General features: G+C 56.0%; 1 protein-coding gene across 6 annotated transcripts in view; it reads right to left on the bottom strand.

The window, feature by feature from the left end:
- Positions 1 to 22,244, bottom strand: part of RPH3A (rabphilin 3A) — a 32,166-nt gene extending 9,922 nt beyond the window's left edge. The window contains exons 1-13 of one of the 6 annotated variants that reach the window (XM_074554072.1): positions 22,087 to 22,244; positions 14,850 to 15,047; positions 14,075 to 14,089; positions 12,920 to 13,054; positions 5,614 to 5,743; positions 5,358 to 5,444; positions 4,895 to 5,057; positions 4,085 to 4,111; positions 1,650 to 1,784; positions 1,447 to 1,545; positions 1,001 to 1,057; positions 723 to 926; positions 37 to 116 (exon numbers count right to left, since the gene is read on the bottom strand). In XM_074554072.1, the coding sequence (XP_074410173.1) occupies positions 37 to 116; positions 723 to 926; positions 1,001 to 1,057; positions 1,447 to 1,545; positions 1,650 to 1,784; positions 4,085 to 4,111; positions 4,895 to 5,057; positions 5,358 to 5,444; positions 5,614 to 5,743; positions 12,920 to 13,054; positions 14,075 to 14,089; positions 14,850 to 14,926 (1,209 nt within the window). In that variant the 5' untranslated portion in view covers positions 14,927 to 15,047; positions 22,087 to 22,244. Of the gene's footprint in view, positions 1 to 36; positions 117 to 722; positions 927 to 1,000; positions 1,058 to 1,446; positions 1,546 to 1,649; positions 1,785 to 4,084; positions 4,112 to 4,894; positions 5,058 to 5,357; positions 5,445 to 5,613; positions 5,744 to 12,919; positions 13,055 to 14,074; positions 14,090 to 14,849; positions 15,048 to 20,012; positions 20,161 to 22,086 lie in introns of those variants that run through there. The other 5 variants (XM_074554074.1, XM_074554076.1, XM_074554075.1 and 2 more) reach the window with 5 other exon arrangements.
- Between the last annotated feature and the right edge of the window lie 413 nt (positions 22,245 to 22,657).

Raw genomic sequence — 22,657 nt, 5'->3', positions numbered from 1 at the left:
AATAAGGAAAAAGGGAATGAAAAGAGGAGCTCTTGCCTTGGCCTTGATGAGGGTGCAGTGCAGGGAGCTGTTGTCCTGGTCGTAGAGCAGGCTGAACTCCAGAGCTCCCAGCGTGGCTGACAGCGAGGGAAAAGGAGGAAACAACCTCGTTAAAACCCCAGCCAATAACTGCATTTAATCATCCCCGATTAGTAATAATTAGAAAGATCTGCGGGTCAAATGTAAAAGCTGTTTAATGCAGTGACACTGTGCTGGCAGCGGCCAAAGCGCCGCAAATCCAGGCGGATTTGGGAACTCTGCACAGCCCAAGGAGAGCAGCCTGGGGCTCTGGAGCTGACTCCAATATTCTCCAGGCAAAGGAGGAATAATCCAACCAACCCTTCCCACAGCAATTCCACCCTGGACCGCCCTGAGGAGATGCCCCAGCTTGGGCTCAGCACGTGGCTCTTCTCTTGGCTCCCTGGAAACCATCTCAAGCTCGTGCTCCTTCATCCCAGGGATGAAGAGCAGGCACAGAGGGCATCAGCTGCTCCAATCCAAGCACCTGATCCCGACCCCAGCAGCTCTTCTCACCCAGGATGTTCTACCACAGATCCTCCCCATCAAACTCCCACCCATCATTCCCCAAGGACTTTCCCTGCTAGACACCAACCCGAGTCACACCCACCCTCCTCCAAATCCCACACTTCCCAAAGAATCTCCCTCCCTTCCCGGGTACATACTGCCTTCATCCGAGTCGTAGCTGTTGGCATCCTCCTCCTCCTCCTCTCGGGGCTGCTGCTGCCTCTGCGGAGCCGGGGCTGCAGGCTGGGGCTGGCTGGGGGCAGGGGGCTGCCAGCCCGGCCTGTCCTCCCTGCCGGGGGGCGCAGCCAAGCCCCCTCCCCGCTCCTCCCTGGCAGCTCCACGGGCCGGCTCTGGGGGGCTCGCTGCGGGAAGGGGGGACCCTGTTAGCCCCTGGCCCGCCGTGCCCCCCAGCCCCCCACAGCCGCCCCGGGGTTACCTTGTCTGTCCGGGAAGCGGGCAGGACCCCCAGGACCTGGCCTTGCTGCTGCTGCTGCTGGGGACAGAGGTGGCATCAGCACCTGGGACATCCCCTGGTGGCTTCAGCCCATGGGGTGTCCCCAGGGACAGAACCGTTGGCCACACTTCCATCCCATCCCATCCCATCCCAATCCCCATCCCAATCCCCATCCCAATCCCCATCCCAATCCCCATCCCAATCCCCATCCCAATCCCCATCCCAATCCCCATCCCATCCCAATCCCCATCCCAATCCCCATCCCAATCCCCATCCCAATCCCCATCCCAATCCCCATCCCAATCCCCATCCCAATCCCATCCCAATCCCCATCTCAATCCCCATCCCCATCCCAATCCCCATCCCCATCCCAATCCCCATCCCAATCCCCATCCCCATCCCCATCCCCATCCCCATCCCCATCCCACCTGCGGGTGGTGCCGCTGCCGGGGCAGATCCAGCGGTGGCCGCAGCCGTGGCCGGCGGGGGTGGCCGCTGGCCTTGCACGGAGTTGGTTCTCTTCACACCTGCAAGGACAGGGGACAATCAGCAGAGAGCACCCGCAGATGGCTCCCGGCGTTGTGTCCATCCATCTGTCCATCCAGGGATGCAGGAGCGGCATCACTCTCACCGGGGCTCCTGCTGACGCCGCTCTCAGCATAGTCCCGGCTGTCGCTGTCCCCAGCGGTGTCCTCGCTGCCACACGGACCCGGCCGGCCCTCGGCCACTCTGCGGCTCCCCCGGGCGGCCGCTGTACCCTCGGTGCCTGCAGGGAGAGGGAGGAAGGAGCAGTGAGGCCGGAAAAGCGAGCTGCCATCCCTGGCCTGGGTGCCAGCAGCAGGGGGATGTTGCAGACATCTTTTATGAAAAATCCTTCTCTTGGGATTTTTCCTCGCGAGAAGCTGGGAGGCCTCAGGAACAGAATGTAAACATTGATTATCTGCTGCTGTGGAATGCGACAAGTGGATCTTTGATTGGTCTCATGTTGGTTGTTTCTAATTAATGGCCAATCACAGTCCAGCTGGCTCAGACAGAGAGCTGAGCCACAAACCTTTGTTATCATTCTTTCTTATTCAATTCTTAGCTAGCCTTCTGATGAAACCTTTCTTCTATTCTTTTAGTATAGTTTTAATATAATATATATCACAAAATAATAAATCAAGCCTTCTGAAACATGGAGTCAGATCTTCGTCTCTTCCCTCATCCTGAGACACCATCACAGGGGGACAATGGGTACGGCCACTGCAGCGGCACCTCCGAGCTCTGGGCACTGCAGCAGGAGGGCTCTGCACCATCAACCCTGCGCTCAGGAAATCCCCAAGGACACGGAAAAACAAGGCCTGAGGTATCCATCACCCGATCCTCAGCACCCATTAGACCCCTGATGGCACCACAGCTCCACATTCCATCTGAGGGGTGAATCCTATTTTCCTTCAGCCGATCACCTCCCATTTGTTAAGCAGACAGCCGTGGCAGCTGCCTGTGCCTCTCCCTTCCATCACCCAGCAGTCCCAGCGGATCCATCGCAGCCCGGCGCTCCGGGGTGATGGATGGCGACCCCGCGGATGTGACGGAAAAGGTCCCGGCGCTCACCTGGCTGCTGCTGGAGACGCCAGGGATAAATCTTTGCTGTGACATAAATGGGCTCTTTCTCCTTGGCTGGGCTCTCAGGGTCACCGGGCGTGAGGACAAAGCAACAGATTGTGGCGGGGAGAGGAGGAGGGAGAGAGGGAAAAACACCGGGAATGCTGAAGAGCAGGGAGAGGGGGTGGGAATGAGCAGCCAGGAGCAGGAGCCCCGTGGTGCAGAGAGAGCCGTGCAATAAATAATTTTCCGAGGGAGCTGTAGGAAGATCATGGGCACGGCAGGAACATGCTGAGCACTGGGAGGGATGAGCGGAGCTGGCAAAGCATTCCCGACTCCAGGAGCAGTCTGGATTAATAAAAGCTGCCCTTGGGGCTAAGGGAGTGATTAAATTGCCTTAATTAAGTGCTTCTCCCCACCTGCTGCTGCATGGGGAGAGAGAGATCATCAGTTGGGGCATCAGAACCTGGGCTAAAGGAAGGGTGGGATGGAGGGGATAATTCCAGGTGGGAACTGTCCCCTCAGCCCCTCTTTGCCTCTTCCAGGGAGCTGAGGAAGAGGAGAGTTTGCAGCCACTGCGTTGCTCCCAACTTAATGATCGTCCTAATGAAGAGCAGACAGTGTTGGAGGGGGATCAGTGATCCTCATCCCCCTGGCATCCCATGTTGAAGTGTGAAAATGGGGGCTGTTACTCAAAATGAACTCCCAGGGAGAACTTCTCATTCTCCACATCTCCCTGGCAGGAGCCACGGGGGGGGGGGGGTCAGGCTCTTCTCCCAGGCAAGAATCAACAGGACAAGAGGAAACGGCCTCAAGTTGTGCCTGGGGAGGTTTAGGTTGGATATTCGGGAAAATTTCTTCAGTGGGAAGATTGTCCAACCCTGACACCACTGCCCAGGAGTCCCCATCCCTGTGGGAGGATTTAACAGCAGTGTGGATGTGGCCCTCGGGGACATGGGTCAGTGGTGGCCTTGGCAGTGCTGGAGGAATGGTTGAACTCCATGAGCTTTGAGAGCTCTTCCAAACTGAATGATTCCACCGCTGGAAGTGCCAGAGGGTGCAAGGAACAACCAGAACAAGCCACTGCTGCACCGTGCACAGCACAAGGCTGGGCTGCTCCATCCCCCACTGACAGGCGCAAGCCCCCACAAGCCTCCTCAACTTTCCCCGGGAGGTTTTCCAAGGATTTCGGGTTAAATAACCAGAAAAAAAACCCCAAAACCCACCTGCCCCTCCCAGCAGGACCCACCACCCACAGAGGCGGCTCCAGCTCAGCCCCGGCTGTGCAGGAGGTGGGGAAGCCCTGGGAAAACCCTGGAATAACCCTGGAATAACCCGGACCCCCGCAGGGTGGGCGGCAGCAGCAGCAAGGAGCGATCCTGCTGCAGCATCCCCAGGGAAACTGGGCAGGAAAACGCCTTGGGAGGAGAAGGAGGCAGGCACAGGGCTCAGCACAGGGAGGGGACAAAGGCCGGTGCTTACCCTCGGTGTCCTCGGCATCCGCCTGGCCTTGGGGGCACAAACAGAGCGAGAGGCGGTGAAGCTGCGGCCCACACATCCTCAACCTCATCCCAAGACACCCTGCCACTGCTTCCCCAGATTTCCCTATTTTTTGAAGGCTTCCCCATCACCACATCCCAACCCAGGCACTGCCCAAACTCTCAGCAGGGCCCTGATCCCCACCCGGGGCTGCTTAGTTTGAGGATGTCCTGCAACCCCATCTGTTGCAGACATCTTTTCATTAAAAATCCTTTCCTTAGGATTTTTTCTTTCTGAGAAGCCGGGAGGCCTCAGGAATAAAATGTAAACAATGATTACCTGCTGCTGTGGAATGCAACAGGTGCATCTGTGATTGGTCTCATGTGGTTGTTTCTAATTAATGGCCAATCACAGCACAGCTGGCTCTCTCCCTGTCCGAGTCACAAACCTTTGTTATTCATTTCATTCTATTCTTAGCTTAGCCAGCCTTCTGAGATGAAACTTTTTCTTTGAGTGTAGTTTTAATGTAATATATATCATAAAATAATAAATCAAGCGTTCTGAAATACAGAGTCAAATGCTCATCTCTTCCCTCAACCTGAGACCCCTGTGACCACCATCACGCCCATCCACTCCCACCTGGATAAAACCTGAATCAAACACCTCCAGCTGCACTGCCACCCCCTTTAGGACACAGGCAGCAGCCACACGACTGCTCTGGATGCTTTTCCCCCACAATTTTTCCTTGCTGAGGATGGGAAGGAGCTCAGAGCCTCGCTGGCAGTGCTGGAGGGCAGCCCCACTGTCACCTACCTCGGGTGGGTGCCCGGGAGGGGAGTTTGGGGTCGGGGGCGGGCGGCTCGGCCGGGCGGGGCTCGCTCGGGGTCTGGGGTCCCTTCTTGCTGATGGGCATCTGCTGTGGCAGCATCTGCTTGGGCAAACCCTTGAAGAACCAGGCACCGGAGCGTTTCCACACCTGTGGGAGCAGGGTCAGGCCTCTCAGGGCTTCACACCACCATGGTCCTCCTCCAGCGACCCCACACCCCACCCTGCAGCCCATCCCGCTAATTAATTAATCAATTAACTCACAACAGCTCCTTGGAGCCCCAAACCTCTGTTTTCATGAAATAAAACATCATTTTGTGTAGAAAACAAAACCATCCTGTAAGAACCATGCTCGAACAGCCGCTGGGTGAGGCTGGAGGCCCCTGGGAGGTGAGTCGGGCCTGCTTTGGAGGTGTGGGGTGGGGACAGAGGGGACAGGGGCCACACTCACCTCCCGCTGCTCGCTGCAGATCTTGCAGAGCCAGATGGCCTGGGGCCTGTTGTTGGTGGTCTGCACCCCGCACTTGGTGCACACATTCTGCGGGCCAAACAAAGACCTGAGTGACACCGGCGCCACCAAAATGTCCCCAACACCAGCAAGGAGAGCTCTGCCCACACAACTGGCAGCGAGCCATGGAAATGGGTGCCCAAAATCTGCTGTGCCCCCAGACTGGGGTGGGTTTGTGGGGTTTGGAGGGGGGTCTCACCTTCTTGCAGTCCTCACAGACGACGCAGGCAGAGCCCCTTGTCCCCAGCTGCTCCCCGCAGAGGATGCAGCGGTTGACGCCGTCGCCCAGCACGCTGCGGCGCATGTCCTCCAGCCGGGTCATCAGGCGCCTGCAGAGGGCACAGGGATGTCAGGAAGGGCACAGGGATGTCAGGAAGGGCACAGGGAATGCCAGGAAGAGGGCAGGATACAGGGCCAGGCCCTGCTCCCTGGGGGTGACCACTGCCTTGGGTTTGGTTGTTCCTTTTCCAAGTGTCGCTCCCCACAGAGCATCGCCCTTTTCCAGCTATAGGACAAAAGCACATCCCAGAGGGAAATAGGATTCCAACAGGTTTATATGGCACAATATCGACTTGCAGGGAGCTCCATGGACATGGAAAATCCATCCAAGGCAGCAGTTCTACATGGAGCAACTTGTCCCTAAATGAAAATCTTTCCACCCAGTCCCGGCAGCTGCCCATGAAGAGCTGAAGGAGGAGATCCTGGAAGGCCTCTAATGATGACCGAATTAATTAATTAATCAATTTTCTTATTATTTGAGAAAAAATGTTGTGATGGCAATTCTTGCAAGTGAAAGCCCACTGGAGATCAGGCTGTGAAAACACACCTGGTTCCTGCAAAGGTAAAAAAAAAAACCCAAAAACCAAAATAAGCTGAGGAAGTTTTGGAAAGGCAGCATTGGCTGAAGGAGTTTGGGAAGCAGGAAGGAGCTGCAGCGTCGGCGTCGTGAGCTCAGCTAACCCAGAATCCTGGCCCTAAAAATAGCACAGCAAGGGAAAAAAAGCTGCATTATTTATGTCATTCAGTGAGGAAGGAACAGAGAAAGGGAGGAGGAGACCCGAGCCCACCGGAGGGAGCAGCCCCCCGTGGCAGCCTGACCCAAATCCAACGGAGCCACGGCAAAAGGAAACCGGCTGGTGTGGAAAAGGGGTGACAGACATCCCACGAGGGGTGACAGCTTCAGATTTATGGTGACTCGGCTGCCAGGGCCTCTGAAATGCTCATAAACCATCCACAGGTTCCCTGCACACAAAAATGCCTCTGGGGTTGGGGTTGGACAGCCAGAATTCCGTGGGGAAAAGGCGAGTAAAGGAACAGCAGCACGAGGAGGGGAAATTGTCTGAGCATGGAATGGTTTTGGTTTGGAGGAGCGTTAAAATCATCCAGTTCCACCCCTGCCATGGGCAGGGACATCTCTCACTAGACCAGGCTGTTCCAGGGATGGGCAACCTGTGCCAGGGCCTCACCACCCTCCCAGGGAGGGATTTCTTCCCAAAATGAAGCATTTTAGGACGTGCACCCCATCACAGCCCAAAAATCCTCACTGCAGCCAACAGGAGCATCTCAAAGCCACCAAGCCCAGCCACACTCAGGGATGTGGATCCATAATTCCACAAATTATCCAAGCAAAGCCACGTTAACCCCTCTGCTCTGCCAAAACCCAGCCAGGGATCTCCCACTGCTCCCTGTGTGGGGGCTGATCCCGCTGGGCTCCTGCCGCTTCCAGATGAACCTGCAGCCTGTTCCCAGCTGGGAGCTGGGCTGGGTGGGCAGCAGCAGAGCCAGACAGAGCCAGCAGCGGGGACAAGGCTCTGTTTTCACAGCTCTGGTGTCACCAGACAGCAGATGGGAGAGCTCACGGGTTCCTGCCAGCGCCAGGAGCACGGAGGTTGGAAATGCAGCAATCGCGGTTCCCATCCTGGTGCTGACAAACAGCGCCCTCAGAACCACAGCCAGGGGGTTTTGTGCCTTCCCACTTCAGGGAGAAGCTCCCTGCTCCAGGGTGGGGTGGGGCTGGACCAACCCCTGCCCATGGAATGAGAGGAGATTTGAGATCCTTCCAAGCCAAACCATTCTGGGATTTACCTGTGGTCCATCCCTGCCCTTCACATCCATGGGTGGTTCCCCCCAAGAGAATAACCCAGCCCTGGAGCCACCATCCACCCCTGGTGCCTTCCCAAGCTCCAGAGCCCGTGGCAAACACAGAAATCCCAGAGGCTCCATCACCCCACAAACACCCAGGCAGCAATTCCAATTAAAACCTGGATGCTGGCTGTTCCCCAAGTGTTATTTAAAGCAATTAACCCCAGCCCACATCCCATGGAGTGCATGAGCCTGGCAACAGCCAGCTTTTATCATCCCCCACCTCACCAAGGGGGAACATTTTGGGGGAAAAAAGCCTTTCTTTTATTCATGAAAAACACCAAATCCCCTGCAGTTCCTCCTGCTGAGCTGCAGCAGCTCCAAGCAAAGCAGCTTCCAGTTGGAAATCTGCAAGCCCAAACAAACTTATTATAGAAACTGGAACAAATGGCACAATCAAAGGGAGGGAGGAAAAAAAAGCAAAAAAAGAGGAAAAAGCCTTTGCATTTCAAGAGGTTCATTATTTAGCTGCAAAAATCTCTCCCAGGCTCTCATTTACCATGAGCTGCTCCTTAAGTGGGATTTTTGAACCACTGGAAGAGCTCAGCAGCCAGGACACACCTGTGGCACCACTTGCAAGCCAAGTACATTTCCCTAATTAAAACATCCATTCAAGAGGGAGAAATTGGGCTTTTTTAATTTTCTTTTTTTTTTTTCTTTTCCCTATGACTCAAACGCTGCTGGGAGAGAAAAAGTTCAATTTAAAGTCCTGGTGTGAACCTGGCAGGAAGAAAGGGGGGGTTGTGCCCAAACTCTTGGGGTGAGAAGCTCTTGATAAAGACAAAAATTGGGAGAAAAAAACCCAGATTTGCTTCCAGCTCCATCCAGCACCGCCAGAGATCCAAATCCATCCAATTCTCCCGTTAATAAGCAAGGGAAGCCCTGTTCTCACCAGGAATGAGATTTCTGCCTTCCCAAAAGCTTTTCTCTCCACTGGAGATCATTTCCTCCTCACTTTTATTACACAAAACCAGCATCCAGCTCATCCCTCTGCCATCCACGGCTCCAGCAGCATCTTTCTCCCCATTGTCTGCAGTTCAAAAAGCAGGAAATATCCTTCCAGTTGTTAAAATAGGGGGAGAATTTGGAAGTGGAGTAATTGGAGCTGGTGGCAGGGATCTGGCTCAGCCCAGCCCAGAGATGGGAGAGATCCCTCATCTGCCAGGAAAACAGGGATTACAGGGATTAGGCACTGATAAGAGAGTGATAGGAGAAGCTTTATCAGCATTGAAACAGGGCCCTGGTGATGGAAATCGGCCCAGTCCCTGGAATGTGGTTTGGAATGGGGAAGGTGGGCACTGAGGGACATCCCTGCGTGCTGCTGCCCCATTCCAGAGCCCTGGAGCAGGCAGGGAAGGGCTCAGGGGCACATCCAAACATTTTCCATTATTTTTGGAAGGAAAAGGATCCCATAGGGATGAGGGATTTCCTTAGGCTGGGTTCTGGATGGGACAGAACCCATGGTGGGTTTGGCAGAGCTGGTTTAAGGTTGGATCCCATGACTCCAGAAGTCTTTTCCAACCCAAATGATGATCCCAGGGAACTCTCAGCAGTGCAGCAGGAGGAGAGGGATGGGAAAGGGGACAGAGTGACCAGAATGAAGTGCTGATGATCCCAGGAAATGAGGCTTAACAACAGAGCCCGAGTTTGCTGCGTTTAAATATTCATCAGCACTGCAGGAATGAATGGCCAGGATGTCCTTAATGGGCTTTAAATTGTGGGCAGGGAGGACTTTTAATGCAGCAAAAAGGGTGGGAGAAGGATCTGATCCACGAGGAAGGACCTGATCCAGGCCACCATGATCCACGTGCTCCTCAGTGCAGCAGGGATGGGCTCAGCCACCACATCCACGGGGAAAAAATTCCAGAGAAACACAAAGGAGGTCACCAAGAGCCTCCAGAATGAAGCCCAGCCTCGTCTCCATGGGGAAATCGTGTGCCTTAAAGGGATGAATATTAAATTAAGGCTCATTCTCCTGGTGGGAAAGGGACAAGAAAAGCAGCCAAGCTCCAGATTAAGGGAAGCATAATTAAAATTGGGATGAGAAATGAGAAGCAATTTTCCTCCCCTCCAAGTGGGCAGGGAGCTAAAGGTAAAGCACCATTGGGGTTTTTCCAAGTGTCCCATCCCATGCTCATCCAGGCGCTTGCTGGATGTGCTGCAGCAGACTGGGAATTTTTGGAAATAAGAGAGGAAGGTTTTTTTGGAGGGAAAAGCTCAACCAAAGCCCCACAAAATCTCCAGCAGCACAAGCTGTTCCCTGGCCATGACTGAACCTCATCTCCTGCAGAAATTGCCATCGCAGGAGATGCTCCCAGCTGTGTCCAGTAACTCCCCTGCCCTGAGCCTGAATTTTATCCCTGTGCTGTCTGCACACTGGGATGAAGATCCCAGGCTGTGGTCCCCAGACAGCTCCCCTGCCACTGAGGTTAATGATTTAATCCCCAGGGACTCCCATCTGCTCCTGCGTTATCCCCGTGTCATCCCGGCCATGAGCAGCCGAATTAAATTGAAATCCAATCCTGCTGCAGAGCAAAGGTGGCACCCAGGGGGACGCAGCCAGGCCACTGTGCTTGGACAGGGGACCACAGGGCCAGAGCCAGCTGACAATTCCCACCTTGGGATGGTTTCAGATCTTCCCTCAATGCCAGGAGCTGCTGGAGCTCATTAGGCAGCAGAGCAGCCTGGCTGGGTTATTGATGGCCCCCAATTAGAGATGCAGAACGGAGTCAATTAGTGCCTGCAGGTGCTCCTGGAAAACAGGATCCTCACGGATGGCAGCTGGAATTGCAGCACTGCCACCAGAGCGTCACCAGAGCCACCACAGAGACCCCCGAGCGCAGAGCAGGACAAGAACAACAACAGATCCATCCCTGCCCACATGGATGATCCCTTTTCCCTAAAAACTCCCAGCCCCGTGTCCCTGATCCCAAAGGATGATCCTGGTCACCCAGCAGCTCCTGCTGTGTCACGTTCAGGATGATGTTCCAGCTCCTCTCGTCCTTCCCTGCGCCACGAGACACAGAGAACTCCCCCCCACAGCAAGTGTCCCTGTCCTGCAGCCTCATCAGCACCCAGCTCACGTCTCCCACAGGATCCAGCCACCCTCAGAGCTAAAAATACTCCTTGCACAGGATTAATCTGAGCCGGGTTTGACACCGAGTCCGATTCCACAAACAACGGCTCGACGAGAGGCATCGATTTGTTCCCAAGACAAGGGGCTGGTGGGGTGGAGGATGCAGGAGATGGAGGGCAAAAAAATTTGGGGAGGATTTGAGGCATGAGGAGGTTAATCTACAGTTCTGGTTGTGGGATTCAGGATTCCTCAAGGATTGGGTGTAAAGCTCAAATGAATCCCTCAAACACCTCCACTTATTGAGGCACCTCCAAGTATTCACCACATATTTCCCCTTTGGAATCTCACTCCGTGTGAGCCATCCCTAATATTAACCAAAACTCAGCGTTTTCATGGAACAATGGAATGGTTTGGGTTGGAAAGGACCCCCTGCCATGGGCAGGGACACCTTCCACTATCCCAGGTTGCTCCAACATAGCCTTGGACACTTCCAGCAATGGGGCAGCCACAGCTTCTCTGGGTGAGTTTTAATGGATTTAATTTTCCTTTTACAGGAATAGAAAAACCCCAGAAAATCCCCCCCCAAAAAAATCAGGCTTTCCATGAGAAGCCAGGCCAGCCGAGGGCCAGCCAGCACCGCTGCCTCCCTGCCAGAGGCCAGCCCGGATTATTCTGTAACAGAAGCAGCTATCCTGGATAAGGGAATGATTCCCGATTCCCTGCGAGGCTGATCCAGCCGCTGTCCCACATTCCCGGGGCTGAACATCCTACAGAGCTCTTGTTGTGCAAGCCAACAAACACAAAGGGGCTGGCAGGGCTCCCGCTACGCCTCCTCCTCCTCCTCCTCCTCGCAGGAGGGGAATCAGCTGCACATCCGCCAGAATTCCCGGCTCCAGCAGCCCCTCCGCCCGGCTTTTCATGAATGAGGATGAGCAAACCTCCGCCAGCTCGGCTAAGCGAAGAGCTGGGAAACAGCTGCACGGAATAAATCTCTCCCCGAGATGATTTGCGGCTCATCCAAGGAGCATCGCGAGGTGGGAAGGAATTCTTTTCTTTCCTTCTTTTGCAGCGGGCTGCAAAAAGGGAAACGCCAGGGAGAGCTGTTCGTGAGCTCTTGTAGGGTGTGAATCACCATCAATGAGAGAGAGCGAGCCGCTCTCACCTGCCTTCTGCCAAAAAGTGAGGTGGGAAGTGATGCCGAGCCCCGGAGGCAGCACCAGCCCCAGGGAGCAGCGCATCCATGGGGCAGGAGCCGAGCCCAGGCAGGGATAACAGCCCTTGGAGAGGCAAAACCTTCCCAGGATGGTCAAACCCTGACATTTCTGAACATGAGGAAATGAATCCAGCAATTCTCCACAGCCGGAGCATCCCAATATTTAAGGGGCAGCGAGCTGCTCCTGAGCTGTGAGAGGGAATTTGGCGCTTCCCAAAGCAGTGGGGAGTGTGGCTCCTGCATGGGGCCGAGTGTTTTCCCTGGTAGGAATAAAAAATAAAGGAGCAGTGAGTGCTTAAACTCAGTGAGAAGAGAGTGCTCCTCTGTCAGGAAAACAGGATTGTGGAGATTCCAATGGGATCGTGGAGATCCCCTCTGGAAAACCATTCCCAGCAGAGCAAGGGGATGGATGGGGATGGACACCTTGGCTTTAGCTTGTTTCACCTGGTACGAAAGGAAACAGGGGCACTTTCCATCCTGTGTATGGGCACCAGGAATGCCCCTGGTGGAAAATGAGGTACTAGTGGCTCTGGGAACCCCAGGATCCAGAACAGAAAAATCCCAGGGAAAACCCAGAAAATCCTAGAAAATCCCAGGAAATCGGGCTTTCCATGAGCAGCTCCCTAAAGCAGCCTGGCCAGCTGAGTGCCAGCATCACTGCTGCCTCCCAGCCTGGCAAACCCGAGCATCACAGCCCTCCTGAACCTCACACAGCTCCTTCCAGAGCGCGACTAACCCCAAAGATGGATCCATCTCCCCTCCAACAGCATTCCCAGAACTCAAACTCCTCCAGCTCTGGCTCAGCACTGCACAAGCAGCGAGCTGCTATCAGTGATCCCTTTTCACTGATAAAAAATCTCAGTGATTCCCGGGATGGGAGCAGAAGGCTCCAGCCCCCCGAGGCACTCAGAGCCGCTCTCTCCCTGCCTGGTTCCTTCTGGCCGGAGCCCAAAATCCCCCGCAGGCTCCTCCAGGAGCGGCTCCGCAGTGCAGAGGCTGCTGCCCAGGAAAGCAGCCAAGCGGAGCCACCCCGGGGTCCCCGTGTCCCTCCCGGGTGTCGCCTGCCCGCCGTACCCGATGCGCTCCTGCTCCATCTCCTCCATCTTCTCGGCGCGGGCGATCACCCGGTTGATGATTTCCTTCTCCTCGTCCGTCAGCTCCTCGCCCTTGCGCTGCCGCTCGGGCTGTGCCGCCCATCCCGCCGGGAGCCTGCGGGGACAGCGGGGACAGGGATCCAGACACGGATCCACCCCACACCTGGATGTGCCTCGGCGCCGAAACACAAACCCAGCCTAGATCCCCATCCTCCAGATCCCAGACCCAGCCCAGCTCCTCATCCTCTAAACTCAGCTCATTTCCCATCCTCCAGACCCAAACCCAGCCCAGCTCCCCATCCTCCAAATCCCAAAATCAGCGTTGCTCCCCATCCTTTAAACCCCAAACCCAGCCCAGCTCCCCATCCTCCAAATCCCAAAATCAGCGTTGCTCCCCATCCTTTAAACCCCAAACCCAGCCCAGCTCCCCATCCTCCAAACCCAGCTCAACTTCCCATACCCGAAACCCCAAACCCAGTTCATCTCCCCATCCTCCAGACCCTAAAATCAGCCCACTTCCCCATCCTCCAAACCCAGCCCACCTCCCCATCCTCCAGATCCCATCCAGCCTGCAATGAGCCCCCACCCACAGCTGGGAGCTCTGATCTCCATTTTTAGGGGCTTTCATATGGAAATATTGGTTTCATACAGAGGGAAAACTCCTTTTCAGAGCCATTCCCATTATTTCCACATTTCCTTTGGAGCATCTTTCCTTTCCTGGAACACCAGTCCTGGCAGCCACGGGACCGGGGTGGTTCTGCAGGAGTGGGTGGCTTTTTTTTGGGAACACTTCTCCAAACATGGGAGTGTTTGTCCCTCTAACACCATTCCCAGAGATCCTCTCTCCCTCCCAGCCTGGGTGTCAGGCAGTGCTAACCTGGTGACAGGGACACGTCTGCCACTCAGGGGTGCAAAAGGCAAACATTCCTCACCTTCCTGCTCATTCTCAGACCTTTCCTGGCTCTTTTCTCCCTCTGGATTAACAGACCCACATGGCCTTGAGCCTTAAGTTCATTAAAATCCTTAAAAGTGCAACACTTCCCAAACTTAATTGTATTTTACATCCAAACCCAGTTTTTCATGACTATCAAAGTAGCAGGAGAAGAGGAATAAGAGGAAAATAAAAGATACTTACTGCTCCTTCTCGCTGCTGGGAAGCACAGGGAAGGAGAGGGAACAAGGATTAGGTGAGAGCAGGAATGAGGAGAGCCCAGCCAGTGACAGTCCCCAGCTCCTGGTCCCTCCCCATGGAGCCCCAATGCCCCCAAAGAGCGACCCCAACCCTTCCAGCACCAAACCCAGCCCTCATCCTGCTCCAGAGGGGACGTGGCATCACCGTGCAGGACAGAGGGACAGCTCCATGTCCCTGCACACCCCGGCTCTGTCCCCTCCACCTCGCTCAGTGTCACAGGCATCTTTCATGAAAAATCCTTTCTTTAGGATTTTTCCTCCTGAGAAGTTGAGAGGCCTCAGGAACAGAATGTAAACAATGGTTATCTGCTGCTGTGGGATGCAACAGGTGGATCTGTGATTGGTCTCATGTGGTCGTTTCTAATTAACGGCCAATCACAGTCAGCTGGCTTGGACAGAGAGTCTGAGCTACAAACCTTTGTTATCATTCTTTCCTATTCTATTCTTAGCTAGCTTTCTGATGAAATCCTTTCTTCTATTCTTTTAGTATAGTTTTAATATAATATATATCATAAAATAATAAATCAGCCTTCTGAAACATGGAGTCAGATCCTCGTCTGTTCCCTCATCCTCAGCCCCCTGTGAGCGCCGTCACAGCTCAGGGCGTTGAGGAGCAAACCCAGCAAAACGCCCCCATGCAACAGCACTGAACCAACTCCTGGTGTCCCCACGGGGAGAACTGGTGTCCCCACCCTCTCTGGGAGTGTCCCTGCTGTCACCTGGCTCGGAGGGACATGGTCCTGTCACTGGGGCACATCCACCGGTCAGAGGAGCCGCCCAGCACCGCGTCGGTCATCGCCGGCCACACCAGAGCCTGGGGACAGCAGTGCCCTGCTGGCTGTCACCAACCTGGCACTGCAGGGCCTTCAGACACTCTGCTCCCAGGGGCCAGTGAGGAAGTGGAGCTCCCAGCCAGGCTGTAGGGAAAAAAACAGTAAAAAAATAATCCCTGAAAATTGCGCTGGGAAAGGTTTTGTTTGTGGGATTGTAAGAGGGTTTGGAGCAGGAATGTCACTTGAGTCTGAATGTTGAGAGCTTCCAGTCACCTCCTTCCCATGAGGGCAGCACAGCCTGGGTGTAATTAATGAATGCCCAACCTCATATTAATTATGAGGCTTCAGAGGCAGGAGGGAAGAGGGGGATCCATTTCAGAGAAACAGCTGCGAGCAAGGAAACTTTCTCCCCAAATTCCAGCATTCCTCACTGTCCTTTCCCACACCACCCTCTGGAAAAAAAACCAAAAAAAAAACAAAAAAACACCTTTTTTCCCTCTAGAAAAACAAAACCTCCTCCTTCCCCATTTTGGTTTTACTGAAGTTTTTTGCCAAGTGGATCCAGGAGGGAAAACACAGCACCAGGACTCAAACAGGAGGGTCTGTCCACTCCTCCCCAAAGGCTCCTCCAGAGAGGGATCTCCAAAGCCTTCTCCTTAAAATCCCAATGGATGTCAAATCCACAGCCTGATTGTTGCTTTATTCCCATTTTTGGAGGTGTTTTCCCCCTCCACCCACTGCTCCTACTCCCTGCAGGGGGATGGGGATGGATGGATCCATTCATCCATTACCTCTTCTGAGGGAAAAACAGGGATTTGATAGATTTGCCTGCAGCAGAGCTAAAAAAAATCACAAAAAACCCTCTGCAGAGCCCAGGCATGGACAATGAGGCTGCTCCCAGGATGGATCATCCACCTTCCCATCCTGCAGAGCTGGGATGATGCTGCCTTGGATTCCTCCATGCCTGGAAGGGACCTCTCAGTTCCCCTCATCCCACCAGATCCTAAAATCAGCATCCCAGCAGGACCAGAGCTCTGCCCACACTGGTAAATGAACCTTTGTAGGGCACAAAGCAACTCCAGCAAAATCCAGCAGAGAAATTGGGGAGATTATACCAAGGAAATGATGGAAAAATGGGAGTTTGCAAAAGGGCCCCAGCTCCAAGCTAGGAAAAAACACCTAATTTTCCAAAAAAACAAAAAAGGACAAAATGCTCTGCAGGGTTTCTCATCACTCCCTGAGGGGTTGTGGAGGCTTGAGGCTCACCTTGGCTCCTTGGAAAACTTGGGGGATGCAAAAAAAGTATTTTTGGAAAAGCAGGAGAAGCGAAGCACGTGGGTAATTATTGCTCTGCTGGTTCACACAGCGCCTGTTCCCGTGCCAGAGCAGGAGGCTCCAATTAACAAGGTCACTTAACGAAGGAAATTGTTCATTTAAGTCCCCACCACCACCACCACCTCCAGAACCCGCACTGCAGCACAGAAATCCTGCTGGGAATGAAACATCCCAGGGTGGGCAGAGATTGAGCAGGGAGCAGGGCCAGCACCCATTTTTGGGGAAATGCAGGTGGGAAAGGGGAACTCTCCCATTTATCCCATTTTTGGGGAGATTCAGGTGGGTAAGGAACTCTCCCATTTTTGGGGAATGCAGGTGGGAAAGGGGAAACTGTCCCATTTGTCCCATTTTTGGGAGATGCAGGTGGGAAAAGGGAACTCTCCCATTTTTGGGGAGATGCAGGTGGGAAAAGGGGAACTCTCCCATTTTTTGGGAGATGCAGGTGGGAAAAGGGAATTGTCCCATTTTTGAGGAATGCAGGTGTGAAGGGACTGTCCCAAGGTCACCAATGTCCATCCCCAACCCTGCAACAGGGGAAAAGAGTGGAAAATCCCTGTTTTTTCCTAGCCAAGAGGGATCAGGAAGGAAAACTCTTTAGCCCAACTGGAACTTTGTGCTAATAAGAGCGAGGCCAGGAGCGTTCTGTTCTGCTTTTGCTGCTCCTGGAGGAATACACAATCCCTTTCTCCACCTATAAATAATAGATTTGGAAAAATCTACTTTGCATTACTTCCAGCAACTACCCCCGCTTGCCCTAATGCTTCTTCCAGCATTTTTAGCACACGGGAAAGAACAAAACAACAGCTCAGGGTGGCTCTTCCCCCCTCCCCGCCAAACCCTGGCTCCTGAGCAGCAGGATGTGGCCATCCAAGCGGGGATCGATGGGATGCAGCAGCGTTTCCTTAATGAAATGGAAATATCCCAAACCTAGCAGGGTGCCAAGACCTTCCAGGGTTTGGCTGACCCCGAGGGGTCCCGGATCTGCTGCCCTGGTGTTGGAGGGGATGGGAGGAGCTGCTTCATGCCGAGGTTTTCCGAGGGATGCTGGCAGCTCCCGCCGGCGCCAGCGTGGCACGTCCTGGGCAGAGCCAGGAATAGCAGTGAGGTCTTAATTTGTGGCCTTGAGGAAGGGCCACATGACTCCAATCATGCAGCTCCATTGCTGCTGTGTGACAGAGCCCCTGGACTCGGCCGTGCTTTGATAAAAGGGGATTTAATGCCTCCCGTGGATCCCTCTGGCTGCCAGCACCCAAAACCTGGCAGGGGCAGTGTGAGGGCTCAGCAGGTCCCACTCCCCCTGCAGCAGCTGTGGGAGGGCTGGGAAGGCAGGGGGATGTCCATGGAATGAGCCCATCCCACAGCTGGGCACCTGCAGGGAGCCCAGCCTGCCCAAGGAGCCGCCTGGGAATGCCAAACCAGGGGGGAAGAGAGAAAATCCCATCTTGTCCACGCTGCCAGGGTGAGGGTGAGGTTTGTGCAGCGAGCTCCACGCTTGCCAGCCGATGCCTGCAGAGATTGTCTCCAGCAGCAGACACTGACACAGGCAACCTATTTCTCCCTCCAGCCTCCTGAGCTCTGCAATGCAGCTTTCTTAAATATTGAATAAGTCTGCTGCTCTCACCACCTGCCAGTGCCAATGATGAGGTAATTTTTCCATTGACAAAGCCTGATGTGATTAATCCGGGTGGAAAAATGCAGATTTTGGGGCATCATCCACTCACCTGGAACACAGAGCTGCAGCCAGACCCCAACCAACCAACCCAAGCTGCTGCTCTGGTGCCAGGTGGGAGATTAGTGGGTGTCCTCAGCAAGCAGGAGGTTTGGGAGTGGAATGGATCCAAACTGATTCCCTGTTGGGATGGTGGGGTTTGCATGTTGGTATCAGAGTGGGTTTATGCTCCACAGCTGGAGCCAGGGGTGGAAAAATTGGGGATGAGGATGGAATTGATTAATGGGGCTCAATTTGGGGTGACAAGGACCCACACAGATGAGCAGATGCCAAAGCTGGAATTGTCTCCTCACCACTCAGGGCACACATCCCAAAACACCAAGTTGGGCTGGAAACACTTCCCAGCTCCTGGGGACATTTCCAGCCATCTCCCGAGTCCACCAGCACCAGATCCTGCCCTGTTCCATGCTGGCACCCAGGAAGGGCTGCACACCACAGGGAATTCCAGATCCTGCCCAGACACCTGGCATAGACACCGCACCCCACACCCAGGCTCGTCCTTTCCCAGGAAAATGAGTTTTCCCACTGCCCACCCCACACCATTCCATGTGGAACACCCTCATAGGGACAGGCAGCAGGTCCCCACTGCCCTCTGGCTCCAGGCAGGGTTTGGCACTGCTGGATTTGCCTGCAGAGGGGAGGAAAAAGGGGAAATATCCCCCAAAATAGCTGCAGGAGCAGCTGTGGAACACTGCAGGGTGATCAGCAGGTGACAGGGAGGGACAGGAGGGCAGTCCCAAACTCCCTCAAACCCCACTATTCCATTGGTCTCATCATGTGCAAATTCTTGTAGAAAGTTTGGGCAAAATTGGGCAGGAGGGAGGCAGAGCTCAGCTGGCTGGAGCTGCTGGGGCTGGAGCTCCTCCCAGACACCTGGGCAAGGGACAGGACAGTCCCAGAGGTGCCACAGCCGTGGCAGCACACCCTGTGTGTCCCCACATCCTCAGTGTGGCATCAGACCCTTGATTGTCCCACGGGAGCTGGGGGTTCCTGGGGATGCAGCTTTTGGGAGAGACCCAGAGCCACAGCCCTGGGGTCACCTCATCCCTCAGCTCCTCACCAAACCCTCGCAGGGAACCCCACAACTCCCCTGCTCGGTGAGCTGCTAATGAGTTAATTAAAGCTCAGTGTGACAGCCTCGGCCCACAGGTGACAGTGAGGGAGCAGAGACAGGAAAAGCAAAGCGATGCCTCCAGTGCCCTCCGCTTAAATCCACACCACAGCCTCTGGGAGCACCAACTCCTTGTGGCTTGGCTGATGGCACTGCTGCCTTCAAATCCCCACAAGGTGCTGAGAACTGCCTTTATTCCTCGCCCCCTGAATTCCCAGCTCATCCTCCAGACAAAGCCTCGTCCCAAAGGCAGCTGAGCAGCAGCTCAGTCAATTTTATTTAAGCAGCACGTTGACATTTCCTCCAGCAGCTCCCTCTCAAACCAAACACTGTTAGGATGCTGTCACAAGGATTTACTCCCCTTGATTAATTACAGGAAAGACAAGGACAAAAAAAATTAAAAAATTAAATAAATAACCAACTGCTGGGTGTATCCACATCACCCGGGCAGATCCAGGTGAGCTCTGAGCACACCCGGGGCTGCCATCGCTCCTCAGGAGCTGCTTAGCAACGGGAAGATCCCTGCAGGGCTCGGGCACGGCGAGCTGGCATCGCACCCTCAGTGCCAGGGACAGGGACAGTGGCCAGAGCCACCAGAATTCCAGCAGGGACCCTGGGACAGCGACAGGATCAGCCCTGGGGAAAGGCTGAGAAGATCCAGGTGAGCTCGGAGGTGGTGGCAGGTGCAGGAGGGTGACAGTGCCCAGCAGGGGTGGCGCAGGGCTGCGGTGTCACCCACAGGAGCCACGGCGGGGCTGGGCTGTGGGGAGGGGTCCCACTGCTGGGGGGACCCCTGAGCCCCGCAATGTCCCCGTCCCCAAGGGCCACGGGCAGGGAGGAGCACGCAGCCACCTGCTCGGGACACTCCGGGCTCCCGGTTCATCCCGTTCTCTCGGTTTTTCCCGTTCTCTCCTCCCCACACCCCACTCCGTACCTGGGTTCACGGAGCCCCCATCACGGCACCCCAAATCCACAGAGCTGCATCCAAACCCGCCGGGGATGGAGAAGGGAATGGCTGCCCCTATCAGTGACCCTTTATCAGCCAGCACGGCCACTCCCCGGCCTGGGGAAGGCGGGCAATTCATCAGCCCGGCCTGGGGGAGCGCAGCCCCCTCCCTTCCTTCCTTCCCTCCCTCCCAGCCCTTTTGGGCTCGGCTGGGAGCACCTGGAGCGGTTCATTACCATCAGCGCTAATTAGCGGTGACTGCAGTGACAGCGTCACCGGGCTGCGGAGGGCACCGAGCCGGGGCTGGCCCGGGGGTCACCGCTGCTGTGGCGACACGGGGGACACGGGGGACAGGCTCGGTGCCATCCCCACCGCGGGTCCCTCCAAACTTGAGCACAGAGCCGGGCTCAGACCCCGCATCATCCCGCAGCAGTTTTCCACCCCTCCCGCAGCAGTTTTCCACCCCTGGCCCTCTCCAAAGCCGGGAATATTTCACCCCAGGCAGAGCCCCCAGTGGGCTCCGGGCTGTCACCCTCGCTGGTAAAGGGGGATCCACACCAAAAATAAAACCTTTGCCACGGCCAGGAGAGCCGGGACAGCGAAAAGGGAAGGATGTGAAGGAGCTGGAGCCGGAGCCGAGCAGGGGACGGGGTTTGCAGCCGAGCAGAGGTGATGGGGCTGGCATTCCGTGGGTGCCCACCCTGCAGGTGACACTCGGGGCTGGCAGAGCTGCCATTCCCCGGGTCCCCACCCTGCAGGTGACACCAGCAGCTCCCACCGCACCGCCCAGCGCTGCCCGAGGCTCTGCGGCGCTCCCGGTGCCGCGGGATGCCCGGCCGGGCGCCCACGGGATGCGACAGCGATTCCCGGTGCCGCGAGTGGGGCTGAGCGCTCCCCACGGAAAGGCTGAGCGGGTCTGAGTCAGCCTCGCAGCTCGCTCGATCCCTCCCGGATGAGTGATGCATCATCAAACAGAGCCCAGTGTCACAACATTAACAATATTTATTTTCAGGCTAAGCTGCAGCCTGGGCTTTTGATACCAGTAATTAAAGCAAATGGTTCATCTGTTCTCATCTCTGCATCCCTGGAGCCAACTGGCCGCGTTTGGAAGCTTTATCTCTTTTTTTTTTTGATTTTTGGTTTGTTTTTTTCATTGTAACCTCATGGGAAGAGGGGGATCGGGCTGATCCACACACACTGCCAGGATCCCGGCAGCAGCGTGGCATGGCCCGAGCCCCGAGCAGAGCCACGGCCGGGGCAGCCGCCTTTGCTCACAGCAGGGAAACCAAGGAGCGTTCATCACCACACAAAGACAAATTGCTGCTCCAGCCTATAACCAGAATTATTAGAAAGACACCAGCAAAGCGACACAATCAGGTGCCTTTTCTGGAAGAACGCATCGCTGGGAGCGACAGCTTCCAGCAGCCTCAGCCTCATTCCCGAGGAGGTTTTGCCTCCTGGCTACTCCAGAAAGGATTTTGGTGCGGTTTGCATCACTTTGGTCCATCCTGGGAAAGGAGCAGCACCTGCCAGAGCCCGCGGGCCACCCTGATGCCCTTGCAGAGCCTCGACAGGGAGCAGGGCCCCCCAAAATGTCCCAGCAGCAGGATCAGGGCTCTCCCCACATCCCTCCGCTGCCAGGATTCTGGGATAAGGGGCTCAGCCTTGGTGCCACCGCCGGGCACACTCCGGGAACGGGGGAAAAACCCCAAATTTGGGGGCTTCAACCCCCGCAAATGCCCAACACGCCTCAAAGTTGCCCGCACACTGCCCAGACGAGCCGCAGCACCCAAAACCTCACCCCATCCTCTCCCAGGGGCGCTGCCAGCCCCGCGCCCCGCCGGGGACCCCTCCGGCCGCTGCCACCCCCGGGCGGTGTCACCTCCGCCCGCCCCGCGCTCCGGGATGCCGCAACTTCCCGGGCCGGGAGCGGGGTGCGGGGCTCGGAGCACCCCCGGAGCAGCACCCCGAGCCCCAGAGCCGCACCCCCATCCCTGTCCCTGCGGTATCTCCGGAGATCCCCCCGCGCTGCGGCGATGGGGGACCCCCGATCCCCCCTTACCTGGGCCGGGCTCCCGGGTTTGGGGATCCCGGGGGTGCCGGGGTTTGGGGGTCCCGGTGCTGCGGGGCCGCTCCCCGCGCTCGGCCGCGCTGGCGCTGCGCGGCTCCGGCTCCGGCACTGCGGAGGGCGCGGGGAGGGGACACGGGAGGGGACACGGGAGGGGACACGGGAGGGGCCGCCCCCAGGAGCCGCCCCCCGCCCAGGCGCAGCCGCTCGGCCCCTCTGGCACTGCCCCCCGGCTTGGGGGCACAGCGGGACCCCCTGCGCTCGCCCTCTCCTCCAGCCCATCCCCTCTCCGTGTGTTTTCCATTCATTCTCCTCCACTACCCTCTCCCAGCCTCATTTTCTATCCCCCTTTTATCCCATCCCATCCCATCCCATCCCATCCCATCCCATCCCATCCCATCCCATCCCATCCCATCCCATCTCATCCCATCCCATCCCATCCCAGGTGAGCCCCCTCCCCTGCAGAGCCTCCCCCAGCTCTGGGCTCCCAGCACAGGCAGCCCCTGGAGCTGCTGGAGAGGGTCCAGAGGGACACAAAGAAGATCCCAAGCCTGGCAGAGCTGGG

The sequence above is a fragment of the Zonotrichia albicollis genome, chromosome 18 (genome assembly GCF_047830755.1).
Source record: "Zonotrichia albicollis isolate bZonAlb1 chromosome 18, bZonAlb1.hap1, whole genome shotgun sequence".
NCBI classification, from domain to species: Eukaryota; Metazoa; Chordata; class Aves; order Passeriformes; family Passerellidae; genus Zonotrichia; species Zonotrichia albicollis.
Note: the sequence above shows the minus strand (reverse complement) of the source record. Positions and strands in the feature narration are given on the sequence as shown.